Below are 20027 nucleotides of genomic sequence, written 5' to 3'. Positions count from 1 at the left end.
GAAGCCAATGCAGCTCACTCAGGAGAGGTGTCACATGGGAGTGCCCCCTCGCTCCCATAATTCCCCGCGCGGCCGCATTCTGCACCAGTTAGAGCCTCCGGGTGCTCCTCAAGGAGAGCCCCATGTAGAGAGCATTGCAGTAGTCCAGGCGGGAAGTGACGAGTGCCTGAGTAACTGTGCGTAAGGAGTCCCGATCCAGAAAGGGACACAACTGGCAAATCAGACGAACCTGATGAAAAGCCCCCCTGGCCATGGCCGTCATATGCTCTTCTAAAGACAGACGTACATCCAGGAGGACGCCCAAGTTGCGAGCCCTCTCCGTGGGGGCCAATAACTTGCCCTCGTTGGGGCATACATGTGACTATCACCAACCTATAATAGCAATAGTACTTATATACTGCTTCATAGTGCTTTACAGCCCTCTCAAAAGTGGTTTACACAGTCAGCATATTGCTCCCAACAATCTGGGTCTTCATTTTACTGACCTTGGAAGGATCTGAGTCAACTTTGAGCTGGTTAGGATTGAACTGCTGGCACTCAGCAGAGTTAGACTGCAATACTGCATTCTAAGCACTGTGCCATCATGGCTCTTTTCAACCCTCATATGCATTCACAGCCATCTAGATGACATCACTCTAATATATATATATATTGAATTTGATTTATATGCCGTCCTTCTCCGGAGACTCAGGGCGGCTTACAATGCGTTAAGCAATAGCCTTCATACGTTTGTATATTTATACAAAGTCAGCTTATTGCCCCCACAAACTGGGTCCTCAATTTATCTACCTTAGAAAGGATGGACAGCTGAGTCAACCTTGAGCCTGGTGAGATTCGAACTTACAGTAATTGCAGACAGCTGGTGTTAATCACAATGCTATCAGTCTGGTGAGCCACCAAGCCCTATTTTTAACATATATATTTAGCCCTTTCTTCACAGTCTCCACATTCACTTCCCTGAATGTATTTATCAGCCGAATTCCATAAAAATCAGACCAGCTTCATTGAGATATCATGCATCCTTCCCCTTTCTTTTTATTTCATTCACACACAGTTCGTTTCACTTTATTAATTCTTGCTTCTGATCATTTGCTTCTTTTTGCATTTCATCTTCCATATGCCAATGTCATTACCAGATGGGTCAATGGATATTAACCTCCCTTTCCTATATTTATTATGTGAGCGTGTTGATGTAAAATTCTCAAAACGGCTCGCAACAAGTAAGCAGAAAGACCATTGGGAAGAAAAAAGTATAAAATCTTATAATAAAAAGCAGCCTTATCAAGGCAAAACTTCCATTAATCTCATAGCCAAAAATACTGATTTTATAATAAGTGAATCATTCAGAAATGTTGAGGGCTGATAAAATGAGAGATCAAAGACCCTGAATTTCTTTCAACCTATAGCCTAACACATGATAAAGAGGAATGGAATGGAAGTATGGAAGTCTAGCATCAGTGCCTGATACCCAGTGACAGATGTTTAGGTTTCTGTAAGGCTCATCAGTTTTGTCTTCTGTCTCCCATATCAGGTTCTTCCATTTTGACTTTCTCAATGCTCCAGAATGACATTTTACTGGATGCTGTGGGAAGTTAATATATTCCTTTCTAGCCATCTCTGAACTTCTACTGCCCCTTTCAGATAAACCTGAGGGATGTGGACATTAATGTAAGATTATATTATAATCTGGGACTATAACCGATTATAATTTAAGAGGGAGGCCAGCAGAGACCACTTAACTTGGGCTTCTTGCAAAGCTCCATTCTAGACTAGCTGTAGTTTATGGACCAAACAGAAGAATAGAGTCATATTAACAGATTAACAGATTAACAGAGTTGAAAGGGACCTTATAGATCATCTAGTCCAACCCCTTGCCCAAGCAGGAGACCCTACACCATTTCTGACAAATGGCAGTCTAGTCTCTTCTTTTTTTTTTTTTTATTGCAAAAGTTTTACAATTACATTTTCACCCCTTTTTTCACCCCCCCACCTCCCTCCCCAAACTTCCCGTCCTCCCTAACCCTCCCTAACCCTCCCCCCCCCAGACTTCCCTATTATGTACTCATGACTAATAACACTGATATATATACCTGAACCCATCCCTCCCCCTATATAATTTTCCCTCTTTGTCTCTTTATATTAAAATATTTCTAATACATTGTTTTCAAATAAAAGCTATTTGATACTTTCTAATTTGGTATTTGTTCTGAACATATTCTATCCACCTTTTCCATTCCCATTCATAAGTCTCTTGTGAACAATCTTTTAAATATGCTGAAATCTTCGCCATCTCTGCAAAACTGGCCATCTTCGAAGTCCATTCCTCGATAGTAGGCAAAGCTTCATTCTTCCAATATTTACCTATCAACAATCTTGCTGCTGTTATCATATACAATATTAATTTTGTTTCATCCCGTGTAAAACCCTTAACTATGCCCAATAAAAACAATTGTGGAGAAAATTGAATTTTTTTCTTCAAAACATTCTGCATGACCCACCATATTTTTATCCAAAAAGCCTTAACTTTCCTACAGGTCCACCAAACATGATAATACGTAGCATCCAAACATTCACATCTCCAACATTTTGGCTGAACATTAGGGTACATACATGACAACTTTTTAGGATCTAAATGCCATCTATAAAACATTTTATAAAAATTTTCCCTCAGATTCTGCGACTGTGTAAATTTAACATTCTGAACCCAAATTTTTTCCCATGTTTCCAACATCACTGGTTCTTCAAAATTTTGTGCCCACTTAATCATGCAATCTTTAACTAATTCCGTTTCTGAATCCCTTTCTAGCAAAACATTATAAAGCCTTTTAATATGCATTGGACCTTTCTCTCTTATATGTCTAACCAATTCTTCCTCATGCAACATAATACCAGTTTTTTGGTCCTCTTTCCATCTCAATTGTAATTGATTATATTGTAACCAGGTTAAATTAATCCCTTCATCCAACAGTGTCTGCAATGTCTTCAGCTGCCATCTGCCCGCATCTGTAAAAAGAACCTCTTTGTATAAAAACCCCCCGAGTGACATTATATTTGTATTCCACAAGGTATGACCAAGATCCAGCCATAGCGGTATTTTATAATCCCATTTGAGTCGGTGCTTCTTCCAAACTCTCATCAAAGAGTCTCTAAGTATATGACTTTTAAATACTTTATCAACTTTGTCATCATAAAATAGGTAAGCATGCCATCCAAATTCAAGATCAAAACTTTCTGCATTCAATATTCCAGCCTTTTTACCCCCAAACCAATCGCTTGTTAAAGTTAAAGCTGCTGCATCATAATATAACTGTAGGTTTGGAAGTTTAAGGCCTCCTCTTTCTGGAACATCTTGCATAATTTTCAATTTCACTCTCGGCTTTTTCTCGTTCCAGACGAACTTATTAAGTCCAGTTTGCCAAACTTTCAGTTGTTTATCACTTTTAAGCACCGGAATCATTTGAAACAAAAACAGAAATCTTGGCAAAATGTTCATCTTAACTGCTGCTATTCTTCCAAGTAAAGACAGTTGCAGCTTTTTCCAAGTCTCCATGTCTTTCTGAACCTCTCGCCACAACACCTCATAGTTATTTTGAAACAATTTCATGTTTGATTCTGCAACCTGAACTCCAAGATATTTTACCTTAGGTACAATTTCAAAACCTGCCCTCCTTTCAAGCTCATGTTTACGATCTTGTGTCATATTTTTGACTATCATTTTAGTCTTTTTTGAATTCAGTCTAAAACCTGAAACTCTACCATAGTCTTGTATAATGTCATTCATCAGGATTGTTGATTCCATTGGTTGTGATAGGGTAACCACCAGATCATCTGCAAATGCCTTTATTCTATAATCCTCTTGCCTTATCATTATGCCTTTCAAAATTTTTGAGTCCCGTATTGTGTTTAGCAAGACTTCCAATGTTAAAATAAATAAAAGTGGGGACAACGGACATCCCTGTCTTGTTCCTTTTTCAATTTTAAACTCTGTCGTCAAACTTCCATTAATAATAATCTGTGCTTTTTGCTCTTGATAAATTGCTGAGATCGCCTGTGTAAATTGGTCCCCAAAGCCCATCTTTTTTAAAGTCTTTAGTAGAAAATTCCAATCCACTCTATCAAAGGCCTTCTCCGCATCCAAAAAAACCAGCACTGCAGAAATCTGTTTATTCTTATCAAGATATTCCAATAAATCTATTACTTGCCTTACATTGTCCTTCATGTATCTGCCCTCAATAAATCCCGCTTGGTCCTCATGAATCACCTTTTGGATTACTGGCATCAACCTGTTGGCTAATACCTTCGCATAAATTTTATAGTCTGTGTTCAAAAGAGATATTGGTCTGTAGTTCTCTGGTTTTTTAGGACCAACTTGTTCCTTTGGTATCAAAGATATATAAGCAGTTGTCCAGGATGGGGGTATTTTACCCCCTTGTTGAATATTGCAAAATAAATCTCTAAGTTGTCCCACCATTTCAGCTTGTAAAGTTTTGTAATACACTGCAGTCAAACCATCCGTGCCAGGAGCTTTAGCTGTTTTTAGCTGTTTAATTGCTACTATTATCTCCTCCTCTGTTATAAGATAATTCATTCTTTCCTTTTGTTGATCAGTAATTTTTGTAACTCTCTTATCCTTTAAATATTTTTCTATAAGTCCATTCTGCACCTCTTCTTTGGCATATAGTTTAGTATAATAATCCACAAAAGCTTCTTTAATTAATTTTTGTTGAAAAATTTCTTTCCCTCCAATATCAATACTGTCAATAGTCCGCATACTTTGTTTTTTCCTCAATGTGTAGGCCAACCATCTGCCCGGTTTATTAGCATTGCAAAATGTATTATGCTTCGCGTATTGTAAGCTTGTTGCAACTTGTTCCGCCATAAGCATTTGGAATTGGTCTTTCAAAAGTTTTATAGCACTTCGTATTCTTTCATCTGTTGGGTTTTTAATAAGTAACTGTTCTTTATTCTTTATTTCCATTTCCAACTCAGATCTTTTCTTTTGTCGGAACAGTCTATGTTTAGAGTTCATGTAGATGAGTACCCCTCTCATATAAGCTTTACTTGCATCCCAAACAATTTCAATTGGGGTACCTTTATTCAAATTTATTTCAAAAAATTCTTTCAAATGCTTTTTAAGTTCTATTATATTTTTTTCATATCTAAACAAGTTCTCATTTAATCTCCAAGAACGTCTCTCAACCTTATCCATCTCGATTTCTATCCATACAGGACTATGATCAGTCAAAGTTCTTGGAAAAATCTTTGTTCTTTTTGTCTTAACAAGTAGATCATTTGACAACAAGATAAAATCAATCCTAGAAAAGGATCTATGTCTATCAGAAAAAAAAGTGTAATCCAATTCATTTGGATTATGTATTCTCCAAACATCTTTTAGTTCCATATCTTCTTTCATATCAAAAAAGGTCTGTGGTAATCTAATTCTAGACTTTGCCAAGCTCTTTTTATCTAATTTAGAATCAATTACTCCATTCCAATCTCCCATAATTAAAATAGATCTGTAGTCCCATTGCAATATTTTAGTATGTAACATCTTGTAAAAATAATCCTGTTGTTGGTTGGGAGCATAAATTCCAATCAAAAGAATTTGCCCATTTGCTGTAAACAATTCAATTGCTACAAATCTACCATCTTGATCTACTTCTATAACTTTTGCTGTTAATTTTTTATTTACATAAATAACCACACCATTCTTTTTCTGCGAAGTTGAAGATATATAATGTACTCCTAATTTTGAGTTTATCAAATATTTTTGATCTTGAGTTGTAATATGCGTTTCTTGTAAACATATTATATCATTATTAAATTGTTTCAAATATGTAAATAATTTTTTTCTTTTCTGTGCTGAATTCAACCCATTGACATTCCAAGATAAACACTTAAAGGTCATTAGCCTCTTTCTGGAGCGCAGAGCAATATGCTTGAAGTTCATCCGAGAGCTTCGATCTCGCTCCTCCCATAGCGCCAATCTCTTGTGCAGTGCTCTTAACTGCCTTCTTGTCTTGTCTTTCCTGTTGTAGTTGTTGCTTTTGTTTAAGTAGCTTGGATTGAGCTCTAGTTATACGTTGATCTTTAACTTCAGTCAACTGAATCAAATCCAAAATTGGAGAAGAATCCAGCAATGGCTCACTCAGAATACCTCCTTCTGCACCTTGCACGTTTTCTAGTTCCTGCTTAGACTGTTCTTTCAATTGCCTCTCTTCACTCTCCTTAATCTCCAAAACTGTAGATGTACGTGGAGATGGTGTTCTTTCCTTAAGAATAGTACTGTAAAAATGTTGCGCCTTCTCCACGGTATTCAACCGATATCCTTCTCCCTTATATCTGAAAATTACCCCAGCTGGTGCATCCCACCGGAAGGGTATCTGTAAATTTTTCAATTCCTTAACAAGAAAATCAAATTCTTTTCTAGCTTTCAGCATTTTAGGAGGTAATTCTTTAAAAATTACAAGCCGTGAGCCCCCCACTTGTATAGAAGTGTGAAAAGATTTTTGCAGGATATCATTTCTAATTTCTCTCTCAGTAAAGTATATGACCACATCTCTGGGTAATTGTCTTTGCCTGGCCACCCAAGAGTTCACTCTGTAAATTTTGTCTATTTTATGAAATACCAAATCAGGATTAACTTGTAAAATCTTAGCCAGGGCTTCAGAGCAAACTTGTCTCAAGTCCTGTCTTTCCTCCTCTCGAATTCCCCGAAGCCGTATGGCAAATTCCATCGCCCGGAATTGTATCATAACAATCTCATCTTCAATTCTCTGCATTTTATTGTCAACTTCATCAATTTTATAGTCATTATCTTTCATCCTAACATTAACTTCTGATTTAAATTCTTCAACTTTAAAATCAACTTTCCCAATAAAATCTGCCAGGCCAGACGCCACTTCTGATATTTTTTTGGTCACCATAATTTGATTCTGTTTCACCATGTCTTTAACTTCATTAATTTCCTGCAAAAATTCCTGATGTGATTTTTGAAGTTTATCATCTATCTCCTGATGTGATTTTTGAAGTTTATCATCTATCTCCTGTTGTGATTCTTGAAATTTATCATCCAAAGTTTTAGAAATAAATTCTTTTAAATCTGCCACATCAAATTCTTTTTTCTGAGTTTGTAACTGTTGAGCAGGGGGAAGTTGCGTTTGATGTTTATGTGTGGGGGATCCCCCCCCTGATGCCTTCCCTTCCTGCTTCTTTGAAGCCATCGTGCCACGTAAGCTAGTTTTTTTGAAGAGGGAAGTTCTTTTTCCTTTCCCTCTTCCACAGAAACTTCTAAAGAAGTCCCCCAGATTTAATCAGGTGGAACTAGAGTAAAGCAAAGTCAAATTTTAGCAAAAGAAATTTTTTCTTTAGATAGAGCAACTTTGTAGCAATTTTACAACTTTGTAGCAAAGCAGGGAGGCTTCACAAATCCACTTTCACTAGCTCGTTAACTCAAACGCTGGACGCCATTTTTTTTCAAATCACTTTCACTCGCTCACTTTCTCTTTTAATTTAAAAAGTCAACAAAGCGCCAATACTTGCAGTTTTCAAGTTTCTGGATTCAAGTTGATATTTCCGCTGTTTGTTAAAATTAATTCCTCTCACTTTAAAAGTTTGCTGCTGCCGGCTTGTTCTGCTGAAAGCAGAATCGTCCCACGCCGCCCGGAGTCTCCGCAGGTTGGGAGGGAGCCACACCTGTTTTCACCCCCAGAAGCAATTCCCTGGGGGGGTTACAGGGGCTCAACCTGTGCCCTGCTGTCTCTGCTCCTGCAATCTTCAAGATTTCGGAGTTTTCGAGCCGCACCTCGTTCGCGGGGCGGCTCTACAGGCGGCGGGGCTGGCGGTCTTTAAAAAGTCACCGCCGTCGCCGAAGCTCGCAAACCGGAAGTCTGCAGTCTAGTCTCTTCTTGAAAGCTTCCAGTGATGAAGCTCCCACAACTTCTGAAGGCAAGCTGTTGTATCGGTTGATTGTTCTCACTGTCAGAAAAATTCTCCTTATTTCTAGGTTGAATCTCTCCGTGATCAGTTTCCATCCATTATTCCTTGTCTGGCTTTCAGGTGCTTTGGAAAATAGTTTGACCCCTTCTTCTCTGTGGCAACCCCTTAAATATTGGAACACTGCTGTCATGTCTCCCCTGGTTTTTATCTTCACTAGACTAGACTAGCTATGCCCAGTTCCTGTAACTGTTCTTCATATGCTTTAGTCTCCAGTCCCCTAATCATCCTGGTTGCTCTTCTCTGCACTTTTTCTAGAGTCTCTACATCTTTTTTATAGGGTGGTGACCAAAACTGGATGCAGTGTTCTAGGTGTGGTCTTATATAAAGCACATTGTGCAAATGTTGCTAGTGGGTAGAATACTTTAGTTCAGGCAAAAGTGTAACTGGTACACGAACTGAACCTGATAGTAGCCACTTTGGACTGTAAAGATCACTTGGGTTTCTAGAGCAGTCATGAACCCAAAAGCATATTCAAGCTCCATTTAAACTCAGTTTAATAGATACAAAGGATAAATTTCATAAATCATAACTTAATACTAGATTGGGCTTCTGAGCTCAATTTCTTTCTTTCTAAGAAAGAAGTGTTTAAATCAGACTTCCCGAATCTGGTGCGCTCAAAACACATTCCAGAAATGCTCAGCCTGCATGATTCTGATGACTGGAGATGTCTGGGAGTAGAATGACACCATCACTGAGTTAACCAGATTGAGGAATTAGAATGACTTATGAGATGGAGGAACCATCATGACATACATGATCTTAGTAGATAATCACTTAAATATGAGCCATCAGTGCAGCTGCCAAAAAAAGCCAACACAGTCCTACGCTGCATTAACAGAAGGATAGAATCAAGATCACATGAAGTTTTAGTACCACTTGATAAAACCTTGGCAAGACCACACTTGGAATATTGGATCCAGTTTGGGTCGCCACGAAATAAAAGAAGGTATCAAGGCTCTAGAAAGACTGCAGAGAAGAGCAACAAAGAGGATTAAAGGACTGAAGGCTAAAACATATGAAGAACGGTTGCAGGAATTGCATATGTTTAGTTTAATAAAAAGAACTAGCGATAACATTTTTCCAATATCTAAGGGGCGGCCACATAGAAGAGAGAGTGAAACTCCAAAGCACTTGAAGACAGGACAAGAAGCAATGGTTAGAAAATAATCAAGGCAAGAACCAACCTAGAACTAGGAAGAAATTTTCTGACAGTTAGAAGAACAGTGGTACCAACTCCGCCAGAAGTTGTGGGTGCTCCAACATTGGACCCCTGACTTACAAAGTATAGAAGGATTCCTACCAATCCATTACACCAATCCCTTTTCTCTCTAGGTGGGATATACTTAAAAGGAAACAATGCAAATGTGAAAAAGCTTTTAATTCATAATCCTGTAGTATTTTCTAGGGGATGTATGAGAAGATGTCCAATTCTTTGCTAGCTAGTAAAACATCAAGCAAGTCAAAGTGGGTTTACAGTGCCAGAAGAAGTCTATAGGTCAAGTAGGGACTCCTAATTTGCAGATTCACTCATATGTAAGTCTCTCTGGCTGTCAGATTCTGCTGTTTGTGTGTAATTTGTATATCAGCTAATAGTGTCATTGACAGCAGAACTTTCCCCACAGAGAAGGCAAAATTCTCACTCCTGTAAAACTTGCTGTTGCTATGAGCCGAAGTAGAAGCTAATTTCTTACTATTCAGTGAGCTAAAGGAGCAAGTATTGAATAGGAGTTACGATGCATATTTTAATGACCATCAGCCAAAGCTACAATTTTAGATATTCTTGTTTGGCAATTATGGTCAAGAATCAACTAATGAGAAAAATTCTCATTAGAAAAATAAAATTGAAAAAGATAAAAGCCAGATTAAGGAATTGGAAAATCAATTTTTGCTTACTAAAGAAAAATTTTTTTTGGAGGAATTAAATTTGCTAAAAAATAAATTGATAGAAGAAGATATAGAATTGGTAAAAAAGAATATGAGATATTTAAATAGGAATTTTTTTGAATTTAGCAATAAAAACTCTAAGTTATTGGCAAGGATGGCGGAAAATAAAAGAGAGAAGAGAGAAATTGGAGCCTTGATAGATGATAAGGGTATAAGACGCTATAAAAAATTAGAAAAATGTGAAGTGGTCAGGAACTTTTTTCAAAATTTATATTCGAAAAAATTAATTGATCGAGGAAAACTGAGAAGCTATTTAGAAAAACATGTTGTGAAAATTGACCAAACATATAAAGATTTAATGGAAGAAGATATAACACAAGACGAGATTAATGGAGTAATACAAAAAATAAAATTAGGGAAAGCTCCAGGTGAAGATGGATTACCTGCTGAGTTTTATAAAGAATTTAAGGAAATAATAATACCAAAATTGCAAAAACTATTTAACGGAATTTTACATGGTGGAGAAGTTCCGTTGTCATGGAACAGAATGGTGATATCTATAATCCCTAAACCAGATAAAGACTTAGAAAGGATTGAGTCCTATCGGCCCATCTCTTTAATTAATCAAGATGCAAAGATATTTACTGCCATTATAAGTAATAGATTAAGTAGATTTATAAATAGATATATAAGTTATAACCGAGTAGGTTTTGTGAAGGGTAGATACATGAGTGATATTGTCAGAAGAGTATTAAATATTATAGATGTTGCTAAATATAACGCTGATAAAATACGTATAATATCATTAGATATTTTTAAAGCTTTTGACTCTGTACAATGGGAAACTATTAAAACAATTGTTGAGGTACTAGATTTTGGTAATAAGTTTATACATGTTATTTCAAAACTGTATCAAAAAAGTAGTGCAAGAGTGAAGGTGAATGGAAGGCTGACAGAAGAAATAAGATTGGAAGCGGGTACAAGACAAGGATGTCCCCTGTCTCCAACATTATTTTTATTAGTTATGGAAATTTTGACTAAAATGATAGAAAAAGATGAAGAATTGGAAGGGTATAAGGGATATAAGATAAATCTGTATGCGGATGATACTTTGATTATTTTGAAAGATATAGAGAAAGATTTGAAAAAGATACATAAGCATTTGGAAGAATTTGAGGAAATGACAGGTTTGAAAATAAATTGGTCAAAATCTGAACTATTAATGAATAATAATGGTAAGGAGTGGGAGAATATGCAAGAACAACTTGGGATAAGGATTAAAAAAACATTGAAATATTTGGGCATAACACTTTCACTCAAAGTTAAAGAAATGAAAAAACTAAATTATGATGTGGTGATGAATGAAATTGAGAAAAAGATAGATAAATATAAAATGATAAAGTTGTCTTGGTTTGGTAGAATTGCAATGTGTAAGATGATGTTGTTGCCAAAGTTTAATTTTTTATTTGAGATGTTACCATTAAACTTGACAGAGAAAGATATTGAAGGATATCAGAAGAAACTGGATAAATTTTGCAATGGTGGGAAAAGACCTAGATTAGTGAAGAAAATGTGGTATCAAAATCAAAAGGAAGATGGATTAGGAATCCCCAAACTACTCAATTATTATTGGGCTTATGCTATTCGGACTGTGGTAAAAATATTTAAAGGTGAAGATAGTCATTGGAGAGATTTAGAATTAAAGGACATCAAGAGATTTGGCTCAACATGGTTTTTAGATAAAGCAAAATCAAAATGTGTAATTAATAGCTATTGGTTAAAGGGACTGAGTAAAATTTGAACAAATTTGTTAAAATTTTAATTCCAGATATAATTTTCTTAGGGAAGACAATTGAAAATTGGCCGATTAAAACTAATATAAGTCGTGATAGGGTAATGGAAGATGAAAATATACAAACTATAATAGATTGGTTAAAAACTTCAGAAAATGAAAGGAGGAAAAAAGAAATCATTGAAAAATTGGGTTTAGGCTGGTTTGAAAAAATACAGATAGAAAAATGGACTAAGAAGGTAAGGGACAATTGTTCGATAAGTAGAAGTAAAACTGAATTTGAATATTTAGTATTCCAAATTATGAAAGATGAAATTGGGCTAAAGGGACTCGTTAGTAAGATATATAAGATTATAAATTTTGATGGAAAACCACAAAGGGTGAGGAAGATGAATTGGGAAAAAGAACTTAATATTAAAATATCAGATTTAGATTGGAACGTGAATTGGAAGAGTAGAATTATGAAGACTTTATCTGTAAGGATTAAAGAGCATAATTATAAGGTTGTTTGGAAATGGTATTTGACTCCATTAAGATTGTCATTGATGGATAAAAAAATTAGTAAACAATGTTGGAGATGTGATATGGAATTAGGGACTTATGAACATATGTGGTACAAATGTGATAAAGTTAAAAAGTTTTGGCAACAATTGGAGGAAATGATATTTGAAATGATGGGGAAAGCAATAATATTGAGACCAGAAACTATATTACTGTTGATAATTAAGGAAATAGAACCAACAAAATATGAGAAAGAATTGATTAGAATTATGATTATAATGGGTAGAATTATAATAGCCAGATATTGGAAATTACCTGTAGTATTTTCTAGGGGATGTATGAGAAGATGTCCAATTCTTTGCTAGCTAGTAAAACGTCAAGCAAGTCAAAGTGGGTTTACAGTGCCAGAAGAAGTCTATAGGTCAAGTAGGGACTCCTAATTTGCAGATTCCCTCATATGTAAGTCTCTCTGGCTGTCAGATTCTGCTGTTTGTGTGTAATTTGTATATCAGCTAATAGTGTCATTGACAGCAGAACTTTCCCCACAGAGAAGGCAAAATTCTCACTCCTGTAAAACTTGCTGTTGCTATGAGCCGAAGTAGAAGCTAATTTCTTACTATTCAGTGAGCTAAAGGAGCAAGTATCGAATAGGAGTTACGATGCATATTTTAATGACCATCAGCCAAAGCTACAATTTTAGATATTCTTGTTTGGCAATTATGGTCAAGAATCAACTGAGAAAAATTCTGGTGTTCTTTTTTTCTAGGCTATGGTATTGGCCTTCCTCCAAACTCTCCACTGACCTCAAATATTTCTGAACTCATCAGCCAGTATAAATCCCACGGCTTCATGGATGTCTTGCATGACAAGTGGTACAAAGTGGTACCGTGTGGGAAAAGAAGCTTTGCTGTGACTGAGGTAAGGAATGTTCCTTAGGTCCTTCCAGCACTCGGGATGGATAAATCCATCCCTTTGAGTCTCTCATTTCTTTTAACTGTGTATTTATTTCAATCTCCTTCCATCCATGTTTTCTGGTTGGTCGTTGTTGTTAAAGTCTCCATAAAAGTTTATGTACATTTTCACATACCTTTATCCTAATGCATATTCCTGTTCTTGGTTATGTACACTTGCCCAAACCCTTTCCTCTGGTAGAATTCATTTCTATGTTGACATCCCTTAGTCTTAACAGATAAATTGTTTCTCTCTCTCTCTCTCTCTCTCTCTCTCTCTCTCTCTCTCTCTCTCTCTCTCTCTCTCTCTCTGTGTGTGTGTGTGTGTGCTTTGTTTAACTAGAAGTCTGGATGGTAAAATTTGACTATCTGAACATCTAAAGGCCAATTGCATTTCAAGTTGCATGTTTGAGCACATGTAAATTAAGATACAGTAGGTTGTAAACAAACCTCTCTTCCTCACATGTCAATCTTCATTTCATCCATTCCAGAGAGAGGGGGGGGGAGAGAGAGAGAGGGTGGGTGTGTCATCCTGGAAGCCATCTTTTACTTTGGATCTTTAGGGCTGCCACATTTAGTGCTGTGGGAAACTGGGAGGGGGGATTTTATGGAGTTGGGGAGATATCTAGCCATAATAACATTCTTTTCTCTGAGAGTCAAGGGCATCCTGCCCTGCAGCTGGAGTGGTGTGACTGGGAGGCATCTCCAGTTGGGACAGTGCATTGATTGGACCATGTGATGGACATGTGGGTGCTGGGGCAGGAACTTGGACTTTCTTTTGGGTGGGGAAAACTTGGAAGGTTTCAGATTTGGGTTTTCCCAGATGTGCCAATACGACATCTCTAATAAAATGGAACTTTGAAGAACTTCTTGGAGCCTTCTTTCGTTGGGGGTGTTACTTGGAACCCTGTCAGTGTGTGTGTGTGTGTGTGTGTGTGTGTTAGAATACACATTCATGAGCAGAGCCATTGCATCAAGAGCTTATACCATGTATAGTTTTGACAGCATGAACATTCTTGACATGAATTTTTTTTAAACAATCAAACAGCCGTCTTGAAGGACCATGAGTAGCTAGAGCAGAGGAAATGATCTTTCATTATCAAAGTTTGGAAAGCTTTTTTCCCCAACACGAATACAACATCCAGGTGATAGTTTCTAATGAAAGACAAGAGGGTAAAACTGTTCCTTGCCCTGCCCTTAATGCTGTGACTCCTGTTTATGTGTCTGTTAATTGATTCCTGCAATTGACAGCCCATCCATTTCAGTTATAAGTGCTCGCTACCCTGGTTACTATGGGAAGCCGCATGCTAAAATGAATGAACCTGAGCTCATTATGCTTTAGCTTGGCAAAATGTAGGGCATATCTCCTTAACTGGCATTATTAACAGACACAAAAAACTAGCAAAGTGGAAAAGAAGTGATTGAGGAACTGATTCTCTCTCCTAATAATGATTTACCTGGTAATCTCACCATTATAGTATTATGATTATTTAGAAACTGCTACTTCTGGATGCTGATGTCCACAGAGGGTCATTTGTACATCCAGCTCTTGGTCAAGAAATATGCGCACTGTGGACCCATCCATAGGAACATAAGTGGGCCAAAATTGTTTTGGAAAAAACCAGAATTTAAGCAGAACAAGACAGCATGACTTTCATATTGATTTTAATGTGCCTATTGAAAGACAGTAGCGTTTTAGGTTCTCCAGCAAAAATGTGGTCCAAAATGTACTGTTCTTTGAGAAACGACAGGAGTTTTTAATGTAGCACTCCTGTCCTCGGCCAACTGTGATCTGTGATCTCCTTGGTACTGTTGGGATTTACTCCTTACCAAGTTCATTCTGAGCTGGGATACAAGAGATAGTCGAGCAGTTTAATGAAATTTAAGTTCTTTAATCTTCATTCAAGTGCAATGACAACAAGCTATGGGGGAGGATGGCCAAAGAAACTCCCTCCTTCCAGCACGTTTTATAATTATTTATCTAAAGGAGACCTTAACTTACTTCCATGGGTGAGCTGCTCGCATGGCCTGGGAAAGCTAAAAAGCGAGAAGGCCAACAAAATCTTAAAGAAACACATTATGAAACACAGTTTCAAAGCGAGATGTGGTTTCAGCATCTTAATAAAAGTATAAATGCTCAAATACTAGATTCTATAAAATATCTAAGCAGTACTTTATATTTGGAAACAGTGTTGTCCTGGATAACATTCTGTTAAAAGGATTGGTAAGCAATTCTTGTCTTTTATAGGATACCCATTTACAGGAATAACTCTTATTTTGCCAGAAAAAAATTGGCTTAGGAAGTATGTAATTTCTCTTCAGTTCTCTCTCTTCTATAACAAGCAGCTTGAAGGTTGAAAACAGACAGCCTATTAATCTTTTAAAAAGAAAAAGAAAACACTCTTTTTGCTAGCACTGCAACAAAGATGGGGAAAGATGTTTCTTTAGAAGCTGGCCTCTGTCAGAATTGCCTTAAAAGCAAACTCAGGATGCAGCATTTAAGATCAAACTAGAGAGGTGTAGTTCATTCCTACTGGAAGAGAGATATCAGATATTGAGCACTGAAAGATTACACAAACTGGTCATTGCTAAAGATGCTGAAGAGACGTCTCCTTCCTTTTCTCTCTCATGCAATCCCATCATTGGAAAACTTTGTTGTAATACTTATTTTTAAAAAACCTCTGCAGATTGGAAGTATACTTCTAATCAGCTCTAAGTATTTTTAAGATTTTTAGTTGATTAGCTTTAATCAGTTTGATGAGCGATGATTTATCACCAAGAGGCTAAAATTAATAAGAAGTTAAACAATGATTATATTTGGATCAAAGTGGAATGGTTTGAAGTGGTCTTGAGATCTTGAAATCAAGAAGATATGACTCAGGAGGCTTCAGATTGCTAATGTGTAATCAGGGTCTGGCCAAGAACTATTTCAAAAACTTAACTACTAGTTAAAAACACAGTGGGCTCATTTGTTTGTTTGCCATTCAGCTCAGGGCTAGTACTTTTGCCATCCATTTCTCCCCATGACTTTGTGAGGTGGGTTGAGAAAGAAAATTACCTTCTGAAGTCACCAAAGTTGCTTCTGTGAATTTATCTAAATGATTTTATCCAAAGTCCTCTCATGCAGTTTGTTTGTTTGTTTGTTTGTTTTTGTTTGCTCCACCCCAAATACTTCTTTTGTTAAATTCCTTGCATGGTGAAGAAACAATATTAAATAATTTTAAGTAAACATTTCAGTGGAAAGCTTTTGATGAGCTACCAGTGGTAAGGTCCAGCCCCAGACTCTGAAACAGAAAGCTGCTTGAGATGATTTCTCTGATCTAACAAGATATAAATTGTTTATCTTCATAACTTTAAGAAAAAAAATGTTATTTTTATGTAAATGTCAAAATAATATATGTGACTATATGAAACTGATCAAGGAGAGATTCAGCCTAGAAATAAGGAGAAATTTTCTGACAGTGAGAACAATCAACCAATGGAACAGCTTGCCTTCAGAAGTTGTGGGAGTTTCATCACTGGAAGCTTTCAAGAAGAGATTGGACTGCCATTTGTCAGAAATGGTGTAGGATCTCCTGCTTGGGCGGGGGGTTGGACTAGATGACCTACAAGGTCCCTTCCAACTCTATTAATCTGAATTGTGCGCTGCAATTCAGAATTCAAAACCTAGGTATGTTTACACAGCCATTTTTGTCTTGTTTTGTTTTGTTTTTAAGCAAAAGTAAATCTTTCATGCCATCTGAACAAACTTTAGGAGTTATGCTTTTGAGATGGGTGGGACATCAGGATAAAAAAAAAAAAAGCAACTCCCCTTCAGAGTACAATGGAAACAAATCAGAATTTCAATAGCAAATCACATTAATGAATGTTGACAGTGTGATCAGAAGCAAGCTCCAGGGACACTATCTATTTGTCTACCTCTATATTGGATTTATAAGACAATTTAATCATCAAATGACTCCAGGCAGCATATAACAACATAACACGATAAGGAGAATCAAACCGCAAACAACCGGCCAGGGAATACCAAAAATTAAAACTGTAACAGCATAACTGGGTTCATAAAACCCCACAGTCTCTGTCTGGGGCCTGAAGGCAAAACCTGTTGAAGGCAGAGTGGAATTGCACTCTGTGCTTGTGTGGTGAATATCTGCCATTTCTCCAGATTGAAAGGATGGTTTTAAAAAGGATGTTCTTCCCTGCGTACATTCTACAAAATGTACACAGTGGTGTTTGTGATACCATATACAAGATTTCCCCCCTCCCTTAAGATCTTTTCTGATTAAAGTTTCTGGCTTGCATAGCAGGATATATCAACACAAGACAAATGATCTGGCATGGCCTTATCTATAAGCAAAATATTGATTGTGATGACCTTGCTAAACAATGAAATATCCATCTCCTGGTTTTCATCACTCTTTTGGCCTCCTCCATAACCAATATTTCAGCCCGCAGTACTTTGCACTTTATTCCCTGATGAAATCCTCTCTCTGCTTACTTAAAGATTTTTTTCTTTGTTCGTATATTTTTGTAACACAAACTCGCTTAGCAAAACGTTCTGCTTTCGTCTGCCAGAACAGCCTCTTCTAATCATGCATCAATGGCTTGATTGTCATGCAGTTCCACTGGGAAATAATAGTCAGCTTCCAGAAAGCTTCCAGAAAAGTTGGGGAGATGTTCGAATCAAAGGAGGGAAATGGCAAGTAGGTAACGGGTTCTTCAGCTAACTATACCAGTATTGTATCTTTGGTGTTTGGTATTTGGTGCCTTGGCTTCTCATTCCAAGAATTCCTGAAAGTGGATTTGGAGTCATGGAGGATATGAAGAATTATGTTAACCATTTCTAAGGACTAAACATCTTAGGAATTTTGGAAGAGACAAAATTCTACTCTCCCAATTCACTTATATTTTCTGCCAAGACATCCAGATATATGTCAGGCCCATCCAATAAAATGGACTCCTCCAATCTCTAGAAATTCTTATCAGAGGTTTTTTTTATTATTATTTTTGAACAGCAATTAAAATTTTGAAGATTAAAAGCTAATACAAACTAAAAAATTAAAAGAAAAATAGAAAGCGCAGAAAAGAAAAAAATAAAAAGGAAAATAGAAATAGAAAATAGAAAGAAAACAATGAGTATTCTTATTTATATAAATGAATACTTGCCCCTTCATCACAAGTATAAATAATTTTAATAACTGGTACTTTCTCTTCTGCCTTATAGTCAGCAATGACTAGCAGAATAAAATCCACAGAGATTCCTTTACCTTTTTTACCTTTTATACCTTCTCTTAAAATACAATAAATGATCTCTGCTTCCCATATCCCATCTCCTATCCATAAACTAATCTTTAAAGCCACATCATTTCAGTCCTGATATCAGCAGAAGGCTATTAAGGGTTACTAGAGATAACATCATGTATATTTTAGCTAGATCAAATAAACCGACCTGATACCCTTCCTTTTGTTTTTAACAAATCTTCATTTCTTCAAATAATATCCTAGAACTTGATTTCTTTTCATTTTCTTTTTGTCTCTTCTCACAAAATCATTCAAAACTTTAACAAGCCTCTTTTGTAAATCCAATATAGGAAAATTATCCAGGTCACACTTTTGTTTGTTATTGGTTTATTCCTTTTAATTACTAAGATATCAGCTGTTTTTTTTTTTTGTTGTTGTTGTTTGTTTTTTGTATATCCAGTAAAGTGTCTTTTTCAAAACTTTTCCATTCTTGAGGCCTGTCATTTTAAAATCCACTTTCAGGTTAGTCTCAGCCTTGTCTGCTAAACTTGTCCTTCTTTCATAACATATTTTAAGCACAGTCTATCTGTAGAGGTAGTCACTCTCAAAATTTATTCAAAAATATCCCACAATATGTCCAGTGTTAAAATATTTTAATTCATTATATATTAGTAAATCAAATTTAAGTGTTCTTCTCTTTTAATGGTAAACTTTGATTCATTCTGATTTCCTTCCAAACTTCAAAGTTTGATCCTATTTTCTTAAGAAAATTCAAAACAAAAGCATTTGCACACAGGAAAGATTCTTCTAATTAATTCCAAAATCCTATTTCATCCATCTATAATCAGTTTGGTTTATCATACTGCATCTTGCATTTGTTAACCTTATATCTAATATTCCCTTATTTATATTTAGCTTGCTATTTACATATCTATGCTACGTGCTTCCCTAACATCTACCTCATGACATTTTTACTTCTATCCATTGGTACCATTTAGCAATGTATTTTTAAAACCATGATAACTTTGCTTGTTTTGAAGTTTGTTTTGTTCCATAAACAATGATTCAAGCCAATCATAGTTTATGACGCAGGTCATGGGTTTTGCCAAACAAGTTGTTGGCTCTTTTTGATACCTGCCTTTATGAATGTAGTATAAATCTGTAGCCCTAGATATCACCGAAACTGTAGTCCAGATATTGCTGAATATCCATCATCTTTTCATACTCAGCACCCCAGACCATTGGTCTCATTAGGCTAATAAAAGTTACACTTCAGACACATCTGACTAGGCACAACTAGCCATTTCCACCGCCATCCCTGGAAGGAGAATATTCTAAACACATTTCGGGGAAAGCGATCAAAACATCTAAGTATAAGAGCTTCATCAATGTGAATTCAATTAAAGACACCTAATTGAAAGCTGCATGTTTTGTGCTCTTGCATTCAGTGTTTACAATTCTCTTTAAATCTGTTGTCAAAGAGAAAATGCTGCTGCCAAGACTTTGAGATGCATAAGGATAGAAAAAGAAGGTAATCTGAAAAGATTAAGAGGTTGATCTGAAAAGAAAACATTCCTCTTATCAGGAAAAAAAAATGTTTATGATGTAATCCTTGTAGGAAAAAATTGTAGACACCATATTTTGATTTATTGTTCATTTGC

General features: G+C 36.3%; 1 protein-coding gene across 2 annotated transcripts in view; it reads left to right on the top strand.

Annotated features, from left to right (window-relative positions):
* Window positions 1-20027, top strand: part of GRIN3A (glutamate ionotropic receptor NMDA type subunit 3A) — a 142867-nt gene that overhangs the window by 110486 nt on the left and 12354 nt on the right. For both annotated transcript variants that reach the window (XR_004590065.3, XM_034410622.3), the window contains exon 6: window positions 12942-13093. Coding sequence is in view for 1 of the 2 variants with exons in the window: in XM_034410622.3 (XP_034266513.1) it covers window positions 12942-13093 (152 nt within the window). In the remaining variant the exon portion in view is untranslated. The remainder of the gene's footprint in view (window positions 1-12941; window positions 13094-20027) is intronic.

The sequence above is a fragment of the Pantherophis guttatus genome, chromosome 2 (assembly GCF_059756535.1).
Source record: "Pantherophis guttatus breed Tessera chromosome 2, ASM5975653v1, whole genome shotgun sequence".
Lineage (NCBI taxonomy): Eukaryota > Metazoa > Chordata > Lepidosauria > Squamata > Colubridae > Pantherophis > Pantherophis guttatus.
The sequence above is the reverse complement of the archived record's forward strand: the minus strand, read 5'-3'. Positions and strand labels throughout refer to the sequence as shown.